At 38.0% G+C, this 22,754-nt stretch overlaps 1 protein-coding gene across 1 annotated transcript in view; it reads left to right on the top strand.

Moving 5' to 3' along the window:
• The window catches only part of LOC118249962 (dynein axonemal heavy chain 5-like), a 149,530-nt gene that overhangs the window by 83,467 nt on the left and 43,309 nt on the right, over positions 1-22,754 (top strand). Inside the window, exons 56-63 of the mRNA XM_050708584.1 lie at positions 655-1,319; positions 1,754-2,034; positions 2,390-2,605; positions 5,263-5,430; positions 12,962-13,180; positions 14,911-15,087; positions 19,311-19,505; positions 22,463-22,618. Of these exons, the coding sequence (XP_050564541.1) occupies positions 655-1,319; positions 1,754-2,034; positions 2,390-2,605; positions 5,263-5,430; positions 12,962-13,180; positions 14,911-15,087; positions 19,311-19,505; positions 22,463-22,618 (2,077 nt within the window). The remainder of the gene's footprint in view (positions 1-654; positions 1,320-1,753; positions 2,035-2,389; positions 2,606-5,262; positions 5,431-12,961; positions 13,181-14,910; positions 15,088-19,310; positions 19,506-22,462; positions 22,619-22,754) is intronic.

The following is a 22,754-nucleotide window of genomic DNA, read 5'->3' as shown; positions in this document are numbered from 1 at the left end:
CATAATCTGAAAACTGTAGCTGAATTTGCATGGACTTTTATCAGAATCATACATATATGTATGCGCCAGCTACAAGAGGCATAATGAATGAACCAGTCATGGTTTCCATTCACAGTGGAGTTTATCAGCTCAAGTGATAATGTTCAAACATATCCTTTGATTTCAGTTAAACCAAATAGCACAGTAAAAACTTCAGTGGTGGTTATTCTTGTCTCTTAGTGACTTCATTTAACTTGATCTGAATATCTTCAAAAGATAATACAGCTGTATTTATGTAATGGCTACAGGCAGCAGAGCATACTTGACAACTTAATCCAGCCACACTAACCTTCAGTTCTAATAAAGAGCTTCAGTCTACAAATTGTAGAGATGCAAAGCAATATCATGCATACATTAAACATAGTATTACTCTTACCATCTTTTTTTTCCCAGCATCTTATTCTGTTGATTTCGGCTCGTCTCCCATGATTTATGGAACTGATCATTTACTTTGGGAAAATATTTAAGAAAGAAACCTGAAAAATGAAAGCAGGAGATACAGTATTAATATCATATGTAGACTTTTATCTTGCCTAAGTAAACTGAGCCAGATGATAGATATTTCCTAGAATAATCTTTCATTTTTGTTCTTTCTTTAATCCTTTTCTACCTCAGAACATATGCCACCAGTAACCTCATGGATGATCTGAAAATCTTGTACCGCACTGCTGGGCAAAAAGGAAAGGGCATTGTCTTTATATTCACAGACAACGAAATCAGAGATGAATCTTTTCTTGAGTACATGAACAATGTTTTGGCTTCAGGCGAAGTCTCGAATCTTTTTGCACGAGATGAAATAGGTGAAATCACGCAAGACTTGATACCAGCAATGAAGAAGGAATACCCAAAGCGTACTCCCACTGGTGAAAATCTTTATGATTACTTTCTTACTCGAGTTCGAAATAACTTACATGTGGTTCTTTGCTTTTCTCCTGTTGGGGAAAAATTCAGAACTCGTGCACTCAAATTTCCAGGTCTGATTTCAGGCTGTACCATGGACTGGTTCCAGTGCTGGCCTAAAGATGCTCTTGTAGCAGTTGCACAGCATTTTTTAGTTTCCTACCACATCGAGTGCACAGATGAAGTGAAACAAAGTGTTGTTAACACCATGGGAACATTTCAAGATGTTGTAGCTGAAAAATGTGTTGAATACTTTGAACGATACAGGCGCCGAACATTTGTGACTCCAAAATCTTACCTGTCCTTCATTGGAGGCTACAAAACTATTTATGAAGATAAATTTGCCAATGTTGGAAGTTTGTCTGAACGTATGAGAACAGGTACTGTAAATATTTTTTTTTCAGTTGAGAAGAGTTTGAATAAAAGAATGTAAAAGTGTAGAATCTTACATACATAGAGAGTTAGCTTATGGGTTTAAATTGTGAGCTCACTTTCAAGTTGTGGATGTGTGGCATCCGTAACTTCTCTGAGCAATCTATTCCAGTGCCTCACCACTCTCTGAGTGAAGAATTTCCTCCTGAATTTAAACAAATGATCAAGTAACAGATACTGAAGACTTTTACCCATAAAATGAAAAACAAATTGTTTTAAATAGTGAATAAAAATTATCCCTGCTTAATTTTGGTGTTCAACAAATGGGATCACTCACTGGGGTTCCTAAATATGAATCTGAGTGACGTATTTTAAGTATCTAGATCACTGAGGTTTCTCTCTCATGTTTTCATATTACTAAAATAGAGTTTATTCTACACAGGTCTTGCAAAACTGATGGAAGCTGAAATTTCAGTAAATCAGCTCTCCAAAGAGCTGGTGATGAAGGAGAAAGATTTGGCTGTGGCTTCAAGAAAAGCTGATGAAGTTTTATTGGAAGTAACAATGAAAGCCCAAGCTGCCGAAAAGGTGAAAATGCAAGTGCAAAAGGTAAAAGACAAAGCTCAGGCCATTGTGGATGACATTGCCATTGATAAAGCAGCAGCAGAAGAGAAACTTGAAGCTGCAAGACCTGCATTGGAAGAAGCAGAGGCAGCCCTGCAGGTCAGAATTGAATATTTTGAATGTACATTTAGTTAGCTATTTCTGTTCGTGGAATATTGTGGTTTGTGCTTCTGATTTGAAAAACTAAAATAAAGTGAAAGGACTAGCAGTGACCTGCTAATCCTTGTAGAAAAAGCCTAAAAACTGAGGCAGTGGAGAGGTATGATGAGCAGTATCTCCTCTACTATCAGGTAATAAAGTGGGTCATTTAGTGGTGCTAGCTTTCTGCAGTACTGCTTCTGGGGGACCTGCAAAACTGCAGCAGTTGTATTAAATATGTAGTCCCTCCAAACATCTTTCTCTACCGTCACGTGATGGCTTAAATAAATTATTATTTTGTTCCCTAATTTTTCAGACAATAAAACCTTCTGACATTGCGACTGTTCGCAAACTGGGTAAACCTCCTCACTTGATAATGCGAATTATGGATTGTGTGCTACTTTTATTCCAAAGAAAAATAGACACAGTAACCCCTGATCAAGAGCGCCCAGGTGTGAAGCCATCATGGACTGAGGCTCTGAAGCTAATGAATAATTCAGGATTTCTTAGCATGTTGCTTAGTTTTCAGAAGGTAAGAAGATGTTAGTAGCATTATTACTCCTATAACAATCTTTAGAGATCATGTGAAAGTGTCCTCATATTATATGTGCTCTATCATCTACAGGAACTGAAACAGGTAGTCTGAAACACATTAGGTATTATGTACCTACAGTTGCAGATAACTGTGTGACTGTATTCTTCTTCATTTTCATGGTTCCTTATTTCCGTAATCTTTTTCCTGGGTCACACAGTTTCAATGGCAAACACAAACATCCCAAACACTGCATCTAATCCTGAGCTCAATCGTATCTTTATTCAGGCAGTTTTCTTGCTCTTCAGTAGGAATTTTCCTAAAAAGAACTCACTGTTGTTTTTTCAGTTGTCTCACCATCTTCACTGCTACTAGACCTGCTTGCATGCCATCTTCAGAATTGTTCGATGAGGAGCTAGGAAGAAATATGGAAGAGAATGAAAATCCTGTTAGGAAAAATACTGAGATATCTGGGAACTTTTGGGGCTATTTTAGTAGAATGCAGAACGATCAACTGTAAGAAAAATACAGATTTTTACTTCTGTTGGGACAGAAACCTGCCCCATTTACATTAAGATTCAGTGGACTGTGGTGCAAGGTGAATTTCTCTTCAGGGAGGAGAAGAAAGATGTCGTTTATAGCTAGTCCAGAAAAAAGACCAAGGCTGGGCTATGGGATGGCAAAATCACGGCCCAACTCTAAAATCCAGAAAACTGAGCAGGTTTTTGGCAAAACCTCTGGTTTCTGCAACATTGAGGAAAACTCTATTAATTCGTGCACTGTTTCGTGAATGAGCTTCAGCTGTGCATTTTGCTGGTGTCTTTTCTAAGCTACTGGGGTGTTTTTGTTGTGCAGATGAGGCTTGCAACCATGATTCTCGCTATCCCCAGGAGCTGTTTCTCCCTGTGAGCCATATTGGCAAGGCAGCATGAGGAAACTTGCACTGCCTCTGTAGACAGTGTCTGCCTGGGGCTGTCAATATGGCCACTTTTCTGAGTGGTATCTTCACCAAGTACATGGAGGAAATTAGTTTAAAGATAATGGGGACTAATTACACACTCCTTACTCAAGCTTACTCCTTCAGGAGGTTTCCAGTTTTGGCACTTATTTATACTGTATGTGTTCCTGCTAGTAGTTTGCAACACACTAAACTTTACTCAGAAGAGTTTGAACAGTCTCCTGGGGCTGAGTTCTTGCAGGAAGTGATATTGATGAATGTGGCGAGGAACACCAGACTATTCTGTCTCTGATGAGGTACTTTGCATACAGCCCTCCTGCCTCATTTCTTGTTTCTAAGATTGAGTGTATATGAGAAGGAGGGCTATCGAGTCTGGAGTTCTGAGCAGATTACACTGCTTGCTTTTTTTGGTGAGACTTCTGCTATTTCCTAATTATTATTTTTTATGCAAGGAAGATCAGTGGATGAAATAACTCCTTGGGTTTAAAATTCATTACTGAAAAGGAAAAGCATGACATTTTTCAAACTCTTGAACAGAAATTTAGGCCACTTCTGATTGGTCTTTGCTTCACCCTTGTCAGCTTGCTAAATGGTAATTTTGAATAGGAGAATAAAAATACTCACAGTGAAAGCATTGCCATATGTGATTTTAAGAGTAATGTAATGAATGTCTTCTTTATTATTATAGTAGCTAGTTATTATTATAGTAGCTAGTAGACAAACACAAGCCTGTCCTTTCTGATACATATCTCCAGGAAAAGAGCAAAACATTGCTCAACACTATGAATGGGGGATGATTTTTATTAAAAAAGCATGTTAAAACATTGCCTATAAAAGGAAGATTCTTAATGCTTCTGTTGTTAAGCAACCATTGTTGCTCTGTATAAGCTCTTCTACTCTCTACATTGCTTAAGGAGATGAATTCCATTTTCTTCTGATACTTGTGTAATTATAAATTAACCACCATCATAAAAAATCTGGCTTTTCGTATTTTCAACAGATTGTGGTGGGAGAAAAGAATCTGAGATTAGAATAAATAAGTGAACAGCTGAAAGAAGTGACAGTTACAGTTAAGGAAATGGGTAGTTTAAATGAAGTGAAGTCAGTGCCTTAGAGTTTCACCTTTTCCCTTCCCCAAGCTTCATGTTGGACTACCTCAGTTGTGTTCATGCTGATGATGTCTAATGCCACGGTGAGCTGGTTTAGGGAAATAACCTAGAAGAAAACTGATCCCTGGTTTGCTGGCTTGGATTCCTGTCATATTAGCTTCCAATCTAGTTCACTGGGCACTGGTGATGGCCTTAAAGATGTGGCAAGAACATATCTTGATGTTGAGGGGGAGAGGAAAGAAGGTACAGAGCTCTAGTGGGAATAACTTAGTTTAAGTTGTCATGGAGCAGCCAGTGTGAGTAATGTCTGCAAATCTTGTGGGTCAGATATGGATATTAAATGTAAACTGTAGTCAACCTGGAAGTTGGAGCTATTTTTTACTACAGTTCACACACACACAAAAAAACCCTATACAAACTAATCTGGCCTTTATGAAAGCAAAAGGCAACAGCTGTGTTTTGTTCATGAAAAATGTTTTGTTCTTCTGTAAGAAGTGGTGGCATCATGTTTTTAAAAATAAAAATGTTTCTGTGAAGCAGACTTTATTCTAAAATGCATTTAAAAATAATTCTTCCTTTCCATTGACTAGGACTCAATTACAGGAGAAACTGTGGAGCTTTTAGAGCCTTATTTGGATATGGAGGATTATAATCTGGAGACTGCTAAAAAAGTGTGTGGAAATGTAGCAGGTCTTTGCTCATGGACACAAGCAATGGCTTACTTCTATGGTATTAATAAAGAAGTCCTTCCTCTTAAGGTATGTCATATTATTTGTTTCATTTTTCTGAGGGATCACTATGGTTGAGGAGAAAAAATGTAACATTATTTTGAATAAAAAAGATAATGATTTACATTTCAATGGGAGCATTTAGTGCACAGATTCTTTATACAACCTGGCTATTGGCAAGTGAGAGATACTGATTGTGTATTTGCTCTCGGCCTTGGTGCCAGGCATTGCTGTTTCAAGAGAATTTTCCCTCCATTTTACTGACCTGGGAAAGAGTATGGTCATCATGGTCTTGGTAGAATCTGGGAGAGGAGAGACCTTTCTTGGTGCAGAAGTATTCTTTAGTGAATTTAGCAGGAATTCAGCACTCTAAGAAAAGTTTTGTGTGTCAATTGCTACAAGTGATTGTATATATAATAAAGTAAGTAGTCACCTGGCATAGAATTCTGTTGGAACAGTGAAATTTTCACAGTAATACAATAGAATGTGATCAGCTGCACTGCTAAAGATAGTTTTATTGTCTTGGAAATGTTTCATTTATGAGCATATTTAAAAAATAAAATAGCTTCGAATATGGTGGTTTATAATCATTATAATCATTTATAAATTTGCTTCTGCAGGTGATTTTAGTGCTCTTTTCTAAAGAAATAGATACCAGTTGGTTAAGTTTTCACTGTAGTTATGCTTAGCCTCCTTTCGTATAAGTCAGTCTGTCGATTCTATATTCAAAACTCTTCACGTATTCTTTTAGTACATCTGAATAGATCTAATTTGAATTCATTAAAAGCATGATATTTTTTATTCAAGTTACTGATAGAGAAGACTGTATTTCTGTTGTATGTGAGTAGCAACGTTCAAATGGGATGTTCTCTAATGAAAACAGAATTTGAAAGGCATCTGTTGAGAGCTATAAAAGACAGAAGACCTAGGGAAGATAGTGGACTAATACTCTGATGTAACTCTGTAAAAGCTGCAGAAGTGCTCTTGTGGTTTTTAGTTGATTATACATGATTTAAGGTTACATATACATTTAATTTTATATTCAAGTATTTACATTTTGTCACGCTGGAGGTGATAAAAAGCTAAGCATGCATTTCTTGGCAAAATAATGCCTATTGTCAGGTATGGCAATAGTCACAATTATTTTAAAACTGGAGATGATAAGAGCGAGGAGATGTTTAAAGGAGATGTTGGGGCAAGCAATGGAGTGATACTAAGAAAATAATTGAAAATAAATGTACAATTAGATAGCATAAAGGACTACCACAGGGTACATCATCCGGTATTAAAAGCAGGTTTACTGAGTGAATTAAGCTGCTTTATCTTAACAGCTGTTCTAGGAGACAAACCCCCTTGAACTCCATCCAATATATTTTTAATTGCGTCTTAAATGAGAGACAGTGCCTCATTAATCTTACATGTGACAAGTTGTGAAAAGTGACTAATAATGACTTATATCTTAGTAAGTATGGTGTGCAAAGTGTAAAGATGAATTCGTTGCTAGAAATGGATACCTACATTCTTTAGATATGCGGTCTGCAGCCTAAGGATCACAAGTGAGAGTTGAGTACAGCAAGTACAAACAAATGTTGCCTGGAAATGCAGTGGAGGATATTTTATCATACAGCATTCAGCGTGTGTGTACTGCTTTCCTATAAACCTTCAACATAACCATGAGCTGTTCTTTTCTAGTTTGTTATCTACTAAGCAAGCCTGCTGGATTAACCTGGTAATACAGAAACACCATCTGCTATTTATTAGTTGAAGAACATAGCAGCAGAATGAAGAGGCCCTGGCTTTAGCTGTGATTCTGCGAGCCTCCAATTAAAATACTGTGTATAAGGATATAATTTCCCTTGGAGATGTCTCCAATGATTTTAATTAAGATTTCCTTAGGCTGTTATGATGATCAAGGGAAGTTTGTCTGTAGTTTATAAATTCTGTTTGATACAGAGGGTTGTCCATATCAAGCGCTGTTTTAAATATGTGACTCTATTGCCTTTTCTCCTTTTGCTTGTCTCCATGCTGAACTAAAACCCACAGGAGTCAATAAGTGGCATTTCACCTCAGGATAAGGTAACAGCAAAGGAGTATCTGGATTGATCTGGATAGGCTAGAGCGATGGGCTGAGGTCAACTGTATGAAGTTCAACAAGGCCAAGTGCCGGGTCCTGCACCTGGGGCGCAACAACCCCAAGCAGAGCTACAGGCTGGGAGATGAGTGGTTGGAAAGCTGCCTGGCCGAGAAGGACCTGGGAGTATTGGTTGATAGTCAGCTGAATATGAGCCAGCAGTGTGCTCAGGTGGCCAAGAAGGCCAACAGCATCCTGGCCTGTATAAGAAGCAGTGTGGCCAGCAGGTCTAGGGAAGTGATTGTGCCCCTGTACTTGGCTCTGGTGAGGCCGCACCTCAAGTACTGTGTTCAGTTTTGGGACCCTCGCTACAGGAAAGACATGGAGGTGCTCGAGCGAGTCCAGAGAAGGGCGACCAAGCTGGTGAGGGGTCTGGAGAACAAGTCTTACGAGGAGCGGCTGAGGGAGCTGGGCTTGTTCAGCCTGGAGAAGAGGAGGCTCAGGGGCGACCTTATCGCTCTCTACAGTTACCTTAAAGGAGGCTGTAGAGAGGAGGGGGTTGGTCTGTTCTCCCACGTGCCTGGTGACAGGACGAGGGGGAATGGGCGAAAGTTGCGACAGGGGAGTTTTAGGTTGGATGTTAGGAAGTACTTCTTTACCGAAAGGGTTATTAAGCATTGGAACGGGCTGCCCAGGGAGGTGGTGGAGTCACCATCCCTGGAGGTCTTTAAAAGACGTTTAGATGTAGAGCTTAGCGATATGGTTTAGTGGAGTACTTAGTGTTAGGCCGGAGGTTGGACTCGATGATCTTGAGGTCTCTTCCAACCTAGAAATCTGTGTCTGTGTCTGTGTGTCTGTGAGTATCAAAATTTGAGGGTCATCCATGGAAATAAGAATGTCCTGGTCAAGGCGATGCCTACCAGGCAGGAAGACAAGCATTTGTGTCTGGGTTCAAGGCCCACAATAACTGTGGAAGGAAAGCATTTACACCATGGGAGTGAAGGGGAGGAGTAGATCACCTAGCAAAACAGATCAGAGCCAGGACATGTGACTGTGAAAAGAAAAAACTAAGAATCTTTCGACAGCTATTATAGGCTGTGAAAAGCAGAAAAGAGGCATGATCTCCATGCCTTTCAGAGGTTGTTTTAATCCCAAAGAATGGTTGTGGATAGCAAAGAAATTAAGACCAAGATTTTGTTAGAGTCATTCTGCACGGATCTGTCTGCATGTGTACCTATGTATATATGTATACCTACATATGTGTAATACATTTTTGAGATTGGTGATGTGAAAACATGGGCCTTGGAATATCTGCAAAACCTGTGTATGTGCTTGCTTAACGTTTCCCTATGAATCCAACCTTCTGATGATACTGAGGCTCTGAGAAAGGTGATACAAAACCAGTGGGGTGTCTAGGTGAAAAATCTTCAATGACCTGGGTCAGGAGCAGCTTGAGATTGCATTTCCATGAAGAGGTGTCAGTCAGATGCCACGTGCCCAGGAAAGGACTGCAAAAACAAGGATGCAACAAACCAAAGATGGTCACCCAGCACATCCACAGAGCACTTCCAGTAACGTTTCCTGAATTTACTAAGTATCAGTTGCACTTCACAGCAATCAGGGGTTGGTCTAGGCACTCCATTCATGAGAGGGGATAGCATTTAAAGATGTGAGGTTTTTCATTGAGGACGACATTTTTATTTCAATGCTTTCTTGGATCAGGACCAGATATACTCAGTGTTTTGCAAAACTGAGTTTGCAGTGAATCAATGAGGAACTTAAGGCTATGTCAATACTAATAAATTAAACAGTGCTACTGAATTTTCTAGACACTGGATTGTGATCATCTTCATCATTAAATTGTTTTAATGATCCCTAGTGTGAATTTGGCCTTGGCGAGGCAGTACTTTTTCAGCAGTCTCTGGGCACCTTTCGAAGAACCATTTTCACAAGGCCGTTTGCATGCAATGTGCTGTTTAATAGGCTGGAAGAGTTCAACCTGAGCTGTTTTACTCTTGTAAACCTCAGTGCCAGAGAGAGGTCTTGGGCATGTTTAATTTAATAGTATAGCTGTAGATAGTAATTACTTGTTTATTTTTCCTGTTTTTATGTGGAATGCAAAAAAGGTTAAGAGCGGCAAGATAATCTCACCACCTGCTATGAAGTCCTCTCTGAAGGCATCCTGGAGTTCAGTCTGTGCCTCTTGTTGGCACAGGTACTGTCTCAATACTTGTACTGTGTAAACAGAGGCAGAGTGGATGGAGGCACTCGCTGGAGCAGACGTGAGGGGTTTTGTGTGGTTCCCCACAATGCCAATGGCAAGAAAAGGCTGAAGCTGCAGCTCTAACACAACCCTAGGAGTGTTCTAATGTAGCTCCCTTGTCCACAGTGTGGATCTCATGTCTCGCATCCTCATGATTCATTCACATAAAATCCATTTATTCAGGCTTTCACACTGCATCCAACTGGAACAAATTTTGAATGATTGCTTTGCTGTGTGACTCAGGGAGATGCAGGGAGGTGAAGCTTGTTCACGTAGCAATGCCACTAAAATTAGAAAGGCCACAGTGGTTCTTTGTGGTTGGGAGACACATTTCGTTCCCTCCACTAATTGGCTGAAAACCTTTGTGAGAAGCTGCTTGTGACTGTAATAGCCTCCTTGCTCAGAAGATTCTCCTTGGCAGCAAAACTTGCCTTCTGCTGTTGTGGCAAAACTGCGCAGCAAGCAGCCAACCTACTAGTGATGTCTATACAAAAGCCATGTTTATACCCATGTAATTTTCAAAAACTGAGTTGGAAAGAAAGGCAGGGAGGGAGCAAATAGTGATGATTCCACAGCGTGAACTGAGGCAAGTAGTCTCTCTGCCTTGGGGAATCACGTAGGTTGGTCACTCCTGTATGCTGCCATTCGTTCTTGTACAACCAATCATTATTCATCACATATGAGTAAGGAACTTACAAATCAAACCTATACCAATATGTATTACTACTTTGGGATGATTACCCTAAAATTGGCTGAAAACCTTAGTTAAATTGTCTATAACATTATTTCTTATAATAAGTAATCTGCTAGAGATCCCTTTAAAGTCTTAAGTAACTAATTCGGGGATTTTTTCATGTTGAAGTGCAATAGATTTTTTTTGTACTCATCTGAAGTATTTTTTTCATTGTGCCAACATCTTCAAGGCTGAAAGCCTTTTAGGAGCTTTTAAGAACTGGGAAGTCTGTTTTATCTGTCTTTTGCATCTTTCTGGGTGGTTTATTGCTGTATGGAGATCTGGCTTTTTGTATTTACGAGGCACCATTGCTCTTATGTACTGGGAATTCACATGGCCATTCTTTTCTTTTGGGCTCACGTGCAGCTGTGATAAATGCCAAGCTGAAATATGAATCTGCACAGCCAGGTGTGAGTTCCCTGTTTTTCCAGCTGTTCTGCCTCAGCTGTTCTTCCCAGCTCTCCAACGATCTTGTTCCCTGTTCACCTCGCCATTTGTGAGCTGGAGGTGAAACAAGGTGTCATAACTTTGTTTTACTCCCATCCGTAGCTTTCACAGATAAGAGAGGGTGTTCTGCACCAGGGGAGGGGGAGGTTAGGTGTCAGAGAGAGGGATATTCTGGATCTCAGTAAGAAAAGCCCAACAACAAATGGCTTAATAAGGTAACTGCTTTAATAAGACAATAAGAAGAGGAGTATGTGATAGCTTGAATGACCAGAAGAGAGTTTTTTTTTTTCTCCATGGGCAGGATCTGCTCTGCACAACGTGCCATGGGAAAATCCATCCAGGCTCCATCCAATGCTGCACAAACATGGGGTGCGCAGCGTCTGAAGGGATGTAAGATTTGCCCACTATCTATATTCCTCTTTTTATTGCTGTCTTATTGAGACATTGCCCTATTAAAACGTTAGTTGTCGGGCCTTTCTTACTGACATCCAGAAAGGACACTGGACTGTCTCTCCCTCTCTCACCTCACCCCCCATGCCATCCTGTGCTGGGGAGGAACACTGCAGAGGAACACTACATCACCTGCTCAGAACTCCTGTAGTGTTTAAGCTTTTCCTGGGAGTTCCAGATTCATTAAAAAAAATAACATCGGTAGTTCTGAAATCTGCTTAGCTGGGTCTTAACAAGACTCACTGGTCTGCTGGTTTAACAGTGTTTATCTCTAGGAGATGCTACTTAATGTGCTCTTTGACAAACAGTAGAATAAAAATATTTTAGCCTCCTTATATGATGGATAATTTTTGAGTGGCCATTTTGCTGGCTTATCTCCGTTATAAAATATTTGCTTATCTCTAGGATCTGTCAACAGACACAGTGGCTACAGGAAAAGATATTTTTGTTGACAATGCTGTTCTCTGGAAATGTAACTCCTGAAGTGGTACTGCTGTGCTGGTTACTGCAGATATGCTTCTCTAATTCCTTCCTTGTAAACCTGCCTTTTGAAATCCACCAGATTCCATGCTCCACTTTTTTCAGTGTCACTAAATCTCAAAATGTGATCTTGGCTCCTCTCTTTTTCTATTTTCTTCTTATCCAAAGCAAGAAGATTTGGAAAATCTGATTTAGCATATTTTGATAAGAATTAAATGTATCTGTTTAGTCAAGATACAATGTCAAAAACCAACCCAAAGTTATACTGTTTACTAAGAGTCATCCTGTACATTCCTTGTTCTGTTCCTCTTCTGCTGTGATGTAATATGAGCATCAAGTTTCATATTTGTAGTAAAACATTTTTACAGATTCTTGGTTTTCATCTTCATAACTCTTAGAGCAGGAAACCTAGTAATAAGAGCCATGACATTTAAACAAGTGTTTTAAATATTCATAGCAAATGGAAACAGTGTTTATGTGTAAGAGTGAATTTCATAAGAATTATGTCAATTTCTAAGCCTTTGCAAACATCTATTTGGAAACACATTCTGGTTACCTTTTTATTTTACTTTTTTATTTTTTTTCTGTTAGGCATACAGAAACGAAGATGCCAAATTTAAATGACTGGCAACTCATCATTCAAATTTTCATAGAGACATAAGAAATGTTTCTAAAGCTTTAGTTTCCTGAGGAGCAAAAAATGTGTTTGTTATGTTTTTATTATAGAAGTAATTGATGGGAAGAGAGAGAAGAAGAGTAGTTTCCATTATCATTATTACTATTTTATAGTCCATGAGGCACAATCTTAATTTTCTTCTGCACTGAGAAAATATCACAGAAAATATTGTATGCATTGCCTCATATATCTAGTATACAGCTATTTCAAGTTTATTGTGATTACAAATCATTAATCATTGTGTGATTAATGGATCGTTCTGAAAATATTATTAAAATATTATAAGATTGCCTTGAATAATAATAAAAAGGAAAAAACTGCTGTCATGTTGAGCATGTATTATTTTTAAAAGTACCCATACAGTATGTGCCACTAGACAAATGTCATTTGCTCTTGCCAAATAATAGGTATTAACTACCCTTTACTTCAAAATGCTTGTAGGCAAATCTAGCCTTACAAGAGGGAAGACTTGCAGCTGCTCAAACTGAACTGAATAACGCACAAAATCAGCTGGATGAGAAGCAGATGGAACTGGATCAAGTACAAGCCATGTATGATACTGCTATGAAAGAGAAGCAGGCCTTACTCGACGATGCTGAGGCTTGCAGAAGGAAGATGAACAATGCCACAGCTCTGATAGAAGGATTAGGCGGAGAAAAGGTACTGGCACATTATGAGTAGGATTCCAGAACAGAGTTGGTGCTAGTTTTGAGAATACTCCGTAATCATCATTAGTAGTGCTCTAGAAATTCAAGGCAAGGTGATATCTTGATATCATATAGCACTTTATTTTAGTTATTATTTTTTTAAAAATCCTTCTATCTATCAAAGTAAAAAAATTTCTTGTGTTAACTGAATTCTTATGTATAATGTTTTATGTCATATCATGCGACTCATATTGGGATAAAGTTCAAATTTAAAGACAGGGAGCCAAATTCCTCTTAGCATTAGTAAGAGGAATTAGGTTTAACCTAAATCATTGCCCTAAAATATTCATAAGAAGGATTACTCTCTTTTTCTCACCAAGTATTCAAGAATAGCAATTTGAAGCTTGACTAATTTTCTGAATTATATTTTAAGTTCAGATTGCTACTGGAACCTTTCACAGAATTATGGGCTAATCATTATCCTCTGCACTGAGCTTGAAGTTTTCAGTATGAAAGTTGGAAAGTATGCACATTTTTCTGTCTTCAGCTTCTAATGGAACCTGAGGGTTTCCAGAAGAAGCAGGATAGTCTTTTTTTATTGGCTGATTATTTCCTTTGATAAATCCTCGCTTGCAATCACACACAGTCAAAACTGGTGAGAGCTTTGACTTCATCCATTGAATCCTGTAAGGCCTGGACATCAGTGTTTGTTTGCATAGATGTGCTTCAAACTGTATTAGTCAAAAATGTTAGATGCTTTGGCATATTTTTCAGTGAACTTCTAAATCTATAGATCAACACCAAAACAGGAGTTAGAGTGCCTTACTGTGGGTTTTCTGAAGCTTTGTGCTAAAAGGTTTTGTAAGAGCTGTTATTTCATTCTACTTTTGAAAATTCAGAGAAAACAATAAGAGACTATATATAGCACTTGGAGCCCTGGGCAAAAATGGCACTGGTTATATGTGTATTTTCTCAGTTTAAAGTGTGCAGGTCCTGACCAAGATTGCGTGCAGAGTGATTGGAAGGGAATAGAAAACTGTGGAGAAATGAATAAGTAAAGCTCAAAAATAGTATTCAGATAATAACAGTCATGGAATAATTGAGATTGGAAGGGACCTCCAAAGATCATCTAATCCTAACTCCCTGCTAAAAGCGACCACCATGTCCCCATGATCATCACGAGATCATGACTCTGCAGCTGTGTGCATACCTCCAATTCCTTGTGTTTGTTCTGCATGCCGTGCACATCAGTGTGCAAACATTTCAGAGAGGTGCCTAGCTGTGCTAATTTCCCAGAAACAGTATGAAAGCTATCCTATAGTTCTGTCTGGTAGGCAGTTCCTTGTTTGTGCGGACATTGCTTCAGGTGGTCCTTCCTCAGCCCTGTTTTATTGATTACTAGGTCCCTACTATAGACACCACTCCACACATTTTGTTTGCCAACTTGGCAAACCTCCAGTTCCTCACATTATTGTTGGTCATCGTCTCCCTCGTCTTCATTCCTCCTTTAAAACCCTCCTTACCATTTTGGCCAGCCTGTTGGCAGAGATGCTTATTCCCCACTTAGGAGGCTGTCATCTCTTTCAAGAAGACTTCTACTTCTGAAAAGGATTAAAGACAAAAATACTCAAGGCTCAAAGAACAGTTATTTACCAGAAAGAAAGAAAGAGATTCTTAGATTAGATCTTTATGTTAGGTTTGTGTCCGGTTAGTCTAACTTTTTTATAATACTTTTACATACAGCTTCGTTGGACAGAAAGCAGCAAAAACTTTCAAAATCAAATCACTAATTTAGTGGGGAATGTCCTTCTGGCCACTGGATTTCTTTCTTACTCTGGACCTTTCAATCAGGAATACAGGAATTTGCTGCTCCAGTTGTGGAAGAAAGAGATGAACAACAACAAGATTCCATACAGTAATGTATGTGTTCATGCTTTGTTCTAACTTTATTCTTTACCTTGGAGAGAAATAATGTTAAGAGCAATCCATTCCATAAAAATACTTAATTGAAAGATTATTTATTTACTGGCTGTCATATTCCATCATTTTTTTTTAGTAAATAAAAATTCTGTACAGTTGACAACTGAGCTTCTAAAAAATGTGTTTTAAAATCCTCTTTATTCTTTCATGCATCACAAGATTAGTACATAGGACAAGGCTCTGCCAAATCTAAGATAGAGAGGGTACCTGAGCTGTGATGCCCTTGAAGAAAATTGCATAACATGGGAAATGAGGACAAATGTACCAGGTTAGAAGAGATTTACCTTAATATAAGGGGTTCCATCAAGTAGCCAGATTTTTCCCCTATAGTTGGTGTTTTTCACAAATACTATGTTGTGTCCATGATTTCAGTCATAAAGGAAAGCAAATCAGCTACATCTAGCATTTACTGAAAGTAGAAAATAATTATATGGAAGAAAACACCAGTTATACCTATCTCCCTCAGTGTTTTAAGTCATCACCTTATAATGAATAATTTGTGAATATTTGTTTGAGAATATCACCCCATAACTGGTATTGCTGTGCCCATAGAATTTTCCATGCAGCCTGCCATGTTAGGCCCATAGGATGGTACAGAGGTGGAGAGATTGGTCTGCAGCTTCTCATCTGGCTGGGAGTTACACTCCAACCAAGTTCCAGGGGCCCAGCAAGATTTATACTTTTTCCCCTTCTACCACCTACAATCTGATGTGCTGCCACTAAAAATCTGTTCTCTCTCTAGATGTCCATTTTTCACTCTGAACTGTGAATTTAAAATAGAAAGGGTAATTTGGATGAAAGGTTTTTTTCATATATTTCATATTACTGACAGACTACATCAGAAATTCTTTAACATACTGTTCTTAATATGTAAAATCATAAGCACAACAAACTAGTAGAAATAGAAATAGAAAGTTCCATTATTTTCATTTAGGCTTTCTTAAGTACAACATTTTAATAATCTAATTTGCTAGAAAAAATCTGTAAAATGAAAACATAGTTTTTTCTTTTTTCAAGCTTCGCACTTCACTTTTAGTTTTAGTATAGCTAAAGTGTATATATATATATAAAGTACATATATATTAAATATATATATAAGTATAGCTCTTGATTGACATAAAAAATACTCTTACACCCAGTTATAGCACAGACTATTATAAGTTTTGAATCAGGAAATATTACCTCTGCACACCCATGTGTTAGCAATTAATGCCTTTCTGTCACACCCTCTGCTGTCTCCCCACACCATTTAATTCAGTTTAATTTGAAATGTCTTGTTGAAATGATTAAGTTAAAAACAGGAAAAAAAAAAATACCACTGCATTTTTAAAAGCTTGGTTTTGCCATTTCAGCGTTCTCCAACTGTTTAATCCATGTAGATTTGTCACCAGTAAGGCTGTTCTCTGTGAGTTTATTACAGCTGCTCCTCAACTGGCTGAAGTCTGTGCGGGCAGTGGTGGCCTAAAATGCATCTGAGGTGATGTCCCACCATGCAGCTTCAGTTCCCTGAACACATCATGTACTACCTTTAATGAAGTGAGCAACCTCTGTGAAGGGACTATGATACAGGACAGGTTCCTTTACATGAACCTTGTTCTTTCCTTTGCCCACCATCTGTCCCAAGAGTGCAAGATCTGGCAGTTCTTCTGGTACATATATTTGCACTAGCCTTGTTCCTACTCCATGACTTTGAGGAGGTCTGTCTAATATTCTTCCTCAGAACTGGAAGATAGATTCATGTGGAAGAAAGAATTTTAACCATACTAATCAAAACTGTGTTTCTGAATAATCTTGGTCCCCTTCCACTTGGTTTTCTCAATTCCTGTGTACATTTTCTCCAGCAGTGAAGGGCGAGAAATAGTTCAGGGAATCTCTTCTACTCTAAGTACAGCAATGGAGGCATTGAGCCCAAAAGGCTTCTGTCCTCAGCTCTCAAAACTTTTGAAAGAGCAGGTGCTGCTGGAAATTGCTGGGAATAAGTGAGCAACATGTGTACACACATGGCTCCATCATTGTGAAAAAGTTGAAGGTAGATCCCTATTTCTGTTGCATCTTCTTTTCAGGTTCTTGGGGGATTTGACACTGAAAACACAGTGGATAGTGCTTCTCTTAACAGTGATTGACCTTGACTTGGCAGAGTGAACCTCACAGCCCAGCCCAGTATATAGTATGATGTATGAAGATTAATGATTCTGACCTACCCAGCAAAGCTTTCTGAGAGCTCCTGATGAAAAAGTAGTATGTAAGGCCTGGATGGATTTATTAATAAAGTACTAGTAACAGTGCAGTCTCAGGCAACTTTCTTCACCAGCGTGGTATGGGAGTTCCCCTACATACATTTATCCCAAGGAAGCTCTTAAACGCTGTACATAATGTTCTTAAAAGCTGCTTACCTTGGGGAATATCTGTCAAGATTCTTGCCATTTAAGGATGAGAACTTGGATGTAAAATATCCTTACAGAGAAAGAAAGAACAAACTGAATTTTTGCCTCTGTGAAGATGTTCTGACTGCATTACCACTAAGCTGCGGCCTTCAAAATTTGAGGAATACTTTTTGATTGTTTCTGTGCTGCTAATGTATCTGCTTTTCTCATATAGACAGACTAGATACAGAATGTCATAATTAACGTGTTTCAAACTGTAATTACCATTCTGTTTAGATAGCTGTTGTTAAGGACAGGACTATGATTTCAGTGACAGTGTATGGAAGAGTGTTTTAATTTTTTTTTTTCAGTGAATTAAGTACTCACAAAAAGCAGCAGATGGGCTTCTCTTGGTACTTCACACCACAGGAAAGAAAGCAGCTTTGCAGTTCAAGCAAAAGGCTTGACATCTGCCTTACTTTGTCACAGACTAACTGGTTGTGGGTGTATGAGTCATTTAGGCATAACAATTTAGAAAGCTGTTTAAAATTAGCTATCTGTCTTTGTAGTTAGGCGTTTAAATAAGTTTCAGAGTCTGAAACTTCCTCCTGCAGTAAAAAAAAAAATAAAAAATAAAAAAATAAAAAAGAAAGTGAAAGCTTTTTGGACCCTACTCATCTGCTTTAGGAACTAAATATGGCTTATATGACTTTAGGTTCTGATTGCTGAAAATTCTGGCTATTAAATTCTCTACTGTCCTTTTCACAACTGGAAACTGGATTCTTAAAGTTTCTGTCTTCTGAAAATGGCTTGTGCTCCTTAATTCGAATTCTTCAATAATAAGAGAAAAAAAATCAAAGAGGTAAAAAAGCTTTTGAGTCTTGTAACCATAGATATTACTAACTTGTGATTATCACAAGTCTTACAATATTTGAAATCTTGTCTTAGGCATCAGCTGCTAAATTATGTGATTCCCAGGCTTTTTGTTTCTTTTTAGACATGTTTGTAGAGAAAGGTTAAAAAATTAGAATTCTTGAGTGAAAAGTGAAAGGAGCAAATAAAAATCATTCAATTTTATTCTTTTTAAACTCACAAATTTATTATTATTATTATTTATTATTATTTTTTATTTTAAAGAGCTTGACTTATGATTTTAGGCACTGTTTTCCTCACATACACATTCCTGAGAGGCCAGTCACTGTTCCTAGTGAATAAAATAAAGCAGGTTGGTCATCAGGGGCAATCAAACTTTAGGAAAATACATGAGCTGGGAAGAGTTCTGACCATAGCAACAATAACTTTCCATGATAGCCCATGGTTATTGGTCCATAACATATATCCTCTTTCTCCTCTCCATCCACCCACAAGCCATCCCATACTCATGCACATGGCTGGAAGGCGCTTTACAACTTTATGGCAGTATGAAGCTCTTCTGACAGAGACAAGCCTTCCTAGGCCTTCGGCCTAGCAAGAAAAGAGTTTGCCAACACCAAAATGAACTTGTCATTAGATATGGAACTGGCTTCAGAGTTTCTCCAATGCTATTGGTCCCTTTCTTTGGTGCCATTCATGTCTTTTAAGAATTAATAGACCCTCAAAGCTTGAACAGAATTCACTTTCACTGTTACCCCACTTCAGAGGTTTAGTCACTGATCTTTGAAGAAAGGAAAGATAAACAGTAACTACCAAATACATTCTACCATGCGTTGTGATCAGAATAAGAATGCAAGCCTTCCGTCCAACATTTTAGTTTTCCTCCTGTAACTGCTAGTAATTTTGTCGTTGCGTATTTTCTGTTAGGACCTGAATCTTACTGGTATGCTTGTTGACAATGCTACTGTTGGTGAATGGAACCTCCAGGGTCTTCCAAATGATGACCTTTCAATTCAGAATGGCATCATTGTCACCAAAGCATCTAGATATCCTTTGCTGATTGATCCACAAGGTCAAGGAAAGATCTGGATTAAAAATAAGGAAAAGAATAATGGACTCCAGGTAAATACTTCATTTAAAATTTTTATGTGTCTGTTCTTTCATGTCACAGTTAGCAATGCAAACTATTTTTCCATCTTACTTTGCCCATGTGTTACGATAATTTGAATCTGATGTTTCTGGTATACAGCTAGACAGAAATTAAAATAAGACTGATGCAAAATCTGTAACCTATCTGTATCAGGGTGAAATAACTTGTACTGCTTTGTTGTTTCCCAGAGAGATAGTTTCAGGAGAAAATTGGTATTATCTCTTATGTAATATGTATTTTTATGATTATTTTTTAAATTACTTTTCATAGAGAAAGAGAAATATAGGGGAGAAGTAAATAACTTGCAAAACTAAGACCAGAGAGTATCAAACAATCAATGCCACATGGGTATAACACTTTAGGGTGAGCATTTTCAGATGACAATAGGGAAAAGAAAAAGGGAGGAATTAGAAAAGGACCATGGCAGCCTGAGGCAGAATGGAAATCTGGTGATATTTGAGGCATATCAAACACAAAGTCCAAATTTCAGCTGCATCTCGATGACTACATGCATGTGATAAAAATATGTATTGCTTATTTTGTCCACCTTTCTCAGTTTCTGTCTAGCAGTGCATCCTGCTTGGGATCTCTGTCTTCTATTTTATTCAAAACTTTTTTTTTTTTCCTTACAATCAGCCTACCCTCCACACTTTATTATGCCAATAAAGATAAGATGGATCATGATAAAGATCTAGAAATACAATATATTTTCAGACCAGATCAAGCATGATACTAAAGACTTAGTTGTTAAAGTATAAAATCTTTCCTATAACTGTAGATTATCACGCGAATACCCTGGTATACTACCTGTACTCAAAATGAGAGTGGTGGATAAGGAAAAAAATGAGAAAGATGGTAAGAACGGGAATATCCAGAGAGCTGTTTACATCATGGTGATGTCATGAGTTAAATCTTTAACCTTCCATGGCTGGGCCTATACTTATATTTTCTACCACCCTTAAGAAAGGCCCAGCATTCAATCCCGCATTAAATGCATTTTCTGGTAGATAGAACATGCTCACAAAACGGTATAGAAACATAGCTAGCAACAGGAAGTATTACCTGAGAAGAGAGAAAAAATAATAGAGAGTATTCAAAGATCTTGAAAAAATAGATGTCTTTATTAAAAATATGAAAAAAAAAAGCTCTCCTAAAACATGAGAATTTTAGTCACAAAATGATTCAGGCAGTTTGTGACTGCATGAAACCTATTGTCTTACGGTAGATTACATGGCTTCCTCTAAATTACATTAGACCTTACTTTGGCCCCCAAAAACTAGGTCAAGAAAAGCTCACGTGAATATTATTTCCCAACAGGAAATAATAGACAGAATGATGTATCTCTTATTCCACTGCTCTCCAGACTTGCATCTCCTACTCAGGATTTCAGAGAGCTGCCAAGCTTAGGGCAGGAGAGGCAACAGTAACTCTCCCTGAGTTAGAGACCTGTACTGACTCTTTCTACCATGTTGTACCTTTTCCCCCAGTAGTTTAAAGCGTCCTTCAAGCTGCAACTTCAGTTCCCTCCCTAAAGTGACACTGAGTTTGTTTTGCCTACCTTCCAGGTGGCTGCTGTAGCCACTTGCTGGCACACACTTATGGACATTGAGCCTCCGTTTTCTGGTCCAGTAATTGCATATTCACCAATGCAAAGACTGGCAGATTTCTTCTTTCCCCTATTCATACTTTTTGTACACTATAGGTGATGGTAACAGAATAGTGTCTACCAGGCTTGCCTTGTGGTCACTGTGCACAAGTATACAGCCTATGAAATCTGTGAGTCCTGAAGGGTACTCTCAAAATTTATGTGACTTTGAATACACACACGTGCAACCTCTAGATACAGAGGAAGTTTTTTTGATGAAAATTCAGTCAGCAATGAGCTTTTAGACATCTTGTTTCAGCTGTGTTGGAAGAATCTGAATTCTCCCCCTGTAAAGTCCAGGAGGAGCAGGGTTATGTCAAGAATCTAAATATCCAAGTGTTTAGATTATGCCTATACATCTGGCATATTGTATTTCGCTGTGGTCTTGTTAGGGTTATATTCCTGGTCAGTCAGACACTAATTATGCCTATACATCTGGCATATTGTATTTTGCTGTGGTCTTGTTAGGGTTATATTCCTGGTCAGTCAGACACTAACTTCATCCCTCAGTTTCATTTGGACTAAAATTGCACTGTTTTGGTTGAAACAAGTATGCCTATGTTACAACAAAGCTAAAAGTGCATAGTGGTGGAATATAGAACCAATTTTTAAATAATACACTGTTTTAAACCCATGTAATTTGCCTCTAGATATTGTAATTATACCCTTTTCGAAGAGTATTCCCTTCAAGACAGGTACTTTATTTTAAAAAGCATGTCTATCCTAGCTTGTTTTCTGGTTAAAAAAAAATATTAAAAAATCATGGGATAACAGATGTTTGGAAAGGATATCCAGTACTCATCTCAAAGGTATATCTTACAATTATTAAATATAAATAAATGATAAAGAACCTATGTGATTTTTAGTAACTTTAAGACTTGATATTGTGAAATAGAAACTTTATTGGAAATTCAATATCTGATACAAGATTGTAAGATTGGTTCCTGACTGAACCCTATAAGTATTTACCTGCTTCACATTAGTGTTTTGAACATAAATCCATTAATACTTTAAAGGTATTCAGACACTACAGTAATTAGATAGATAGACTGATAACTAAATATACAGACAACAGTGAAGAAAAACAGCAAGTGTGATCCTGTGTTCTGTTAAGCTTAAAGCAAAACTTCCATTCATTTCAGAAGAGGCAAGTATTGCTCCCTAGAATGTAATCATTTGTGTAGATATCCCAGGAGGAATAGTCTTTCTGAATACTGCAACACATTTTGTACTGTTTTCTTTGTGCTTGCAAATGCATGCTATATTGTGAACCAACCTTCCTAGGTTACAGCTATGAACCACAAGTTCTTCAGAAGTCATATAGAAGACAGCCTGTCCCTTGGCCGACCTTTGTTAATAGAAGATGTTGGAGAGGAACTTGATCCTGCTCTAGATAACATCCTGGAAAAGAACTTCATAAAATCTGGTTCATCACACAAAGTAAGATGAATTGTGAACATGAAAGTAAAAAAGACAGTAGGACAGATGCCGTATCTGATAGTCTGGATGATGTAGAGATTCACACTTCTGCAATACTTAAAAAGATCAGCAATGAACTACTGAGTTTTCTTGTTTG

The sequence above is a fragment of the Cygnus atratus genome, chromosome 2 (genome assembly GCF_013377495.2).
Source record: "Cygnus atratus isolate AKBS03 ecotype Queensland, Australia chromosome 2, CAtr_DNAZoo_HiC_assembly, whole genome shotgun sequence".
Classification (NCBI taxonomy): Eukaryota; Metazoa; Chordata; class Aves; order Anseriformes; family Anatidae; genus Cygnus; species Cygnus atratus.
This window is presented reverse-complemented; position numbering and strand designations above follow the sequence as displayed.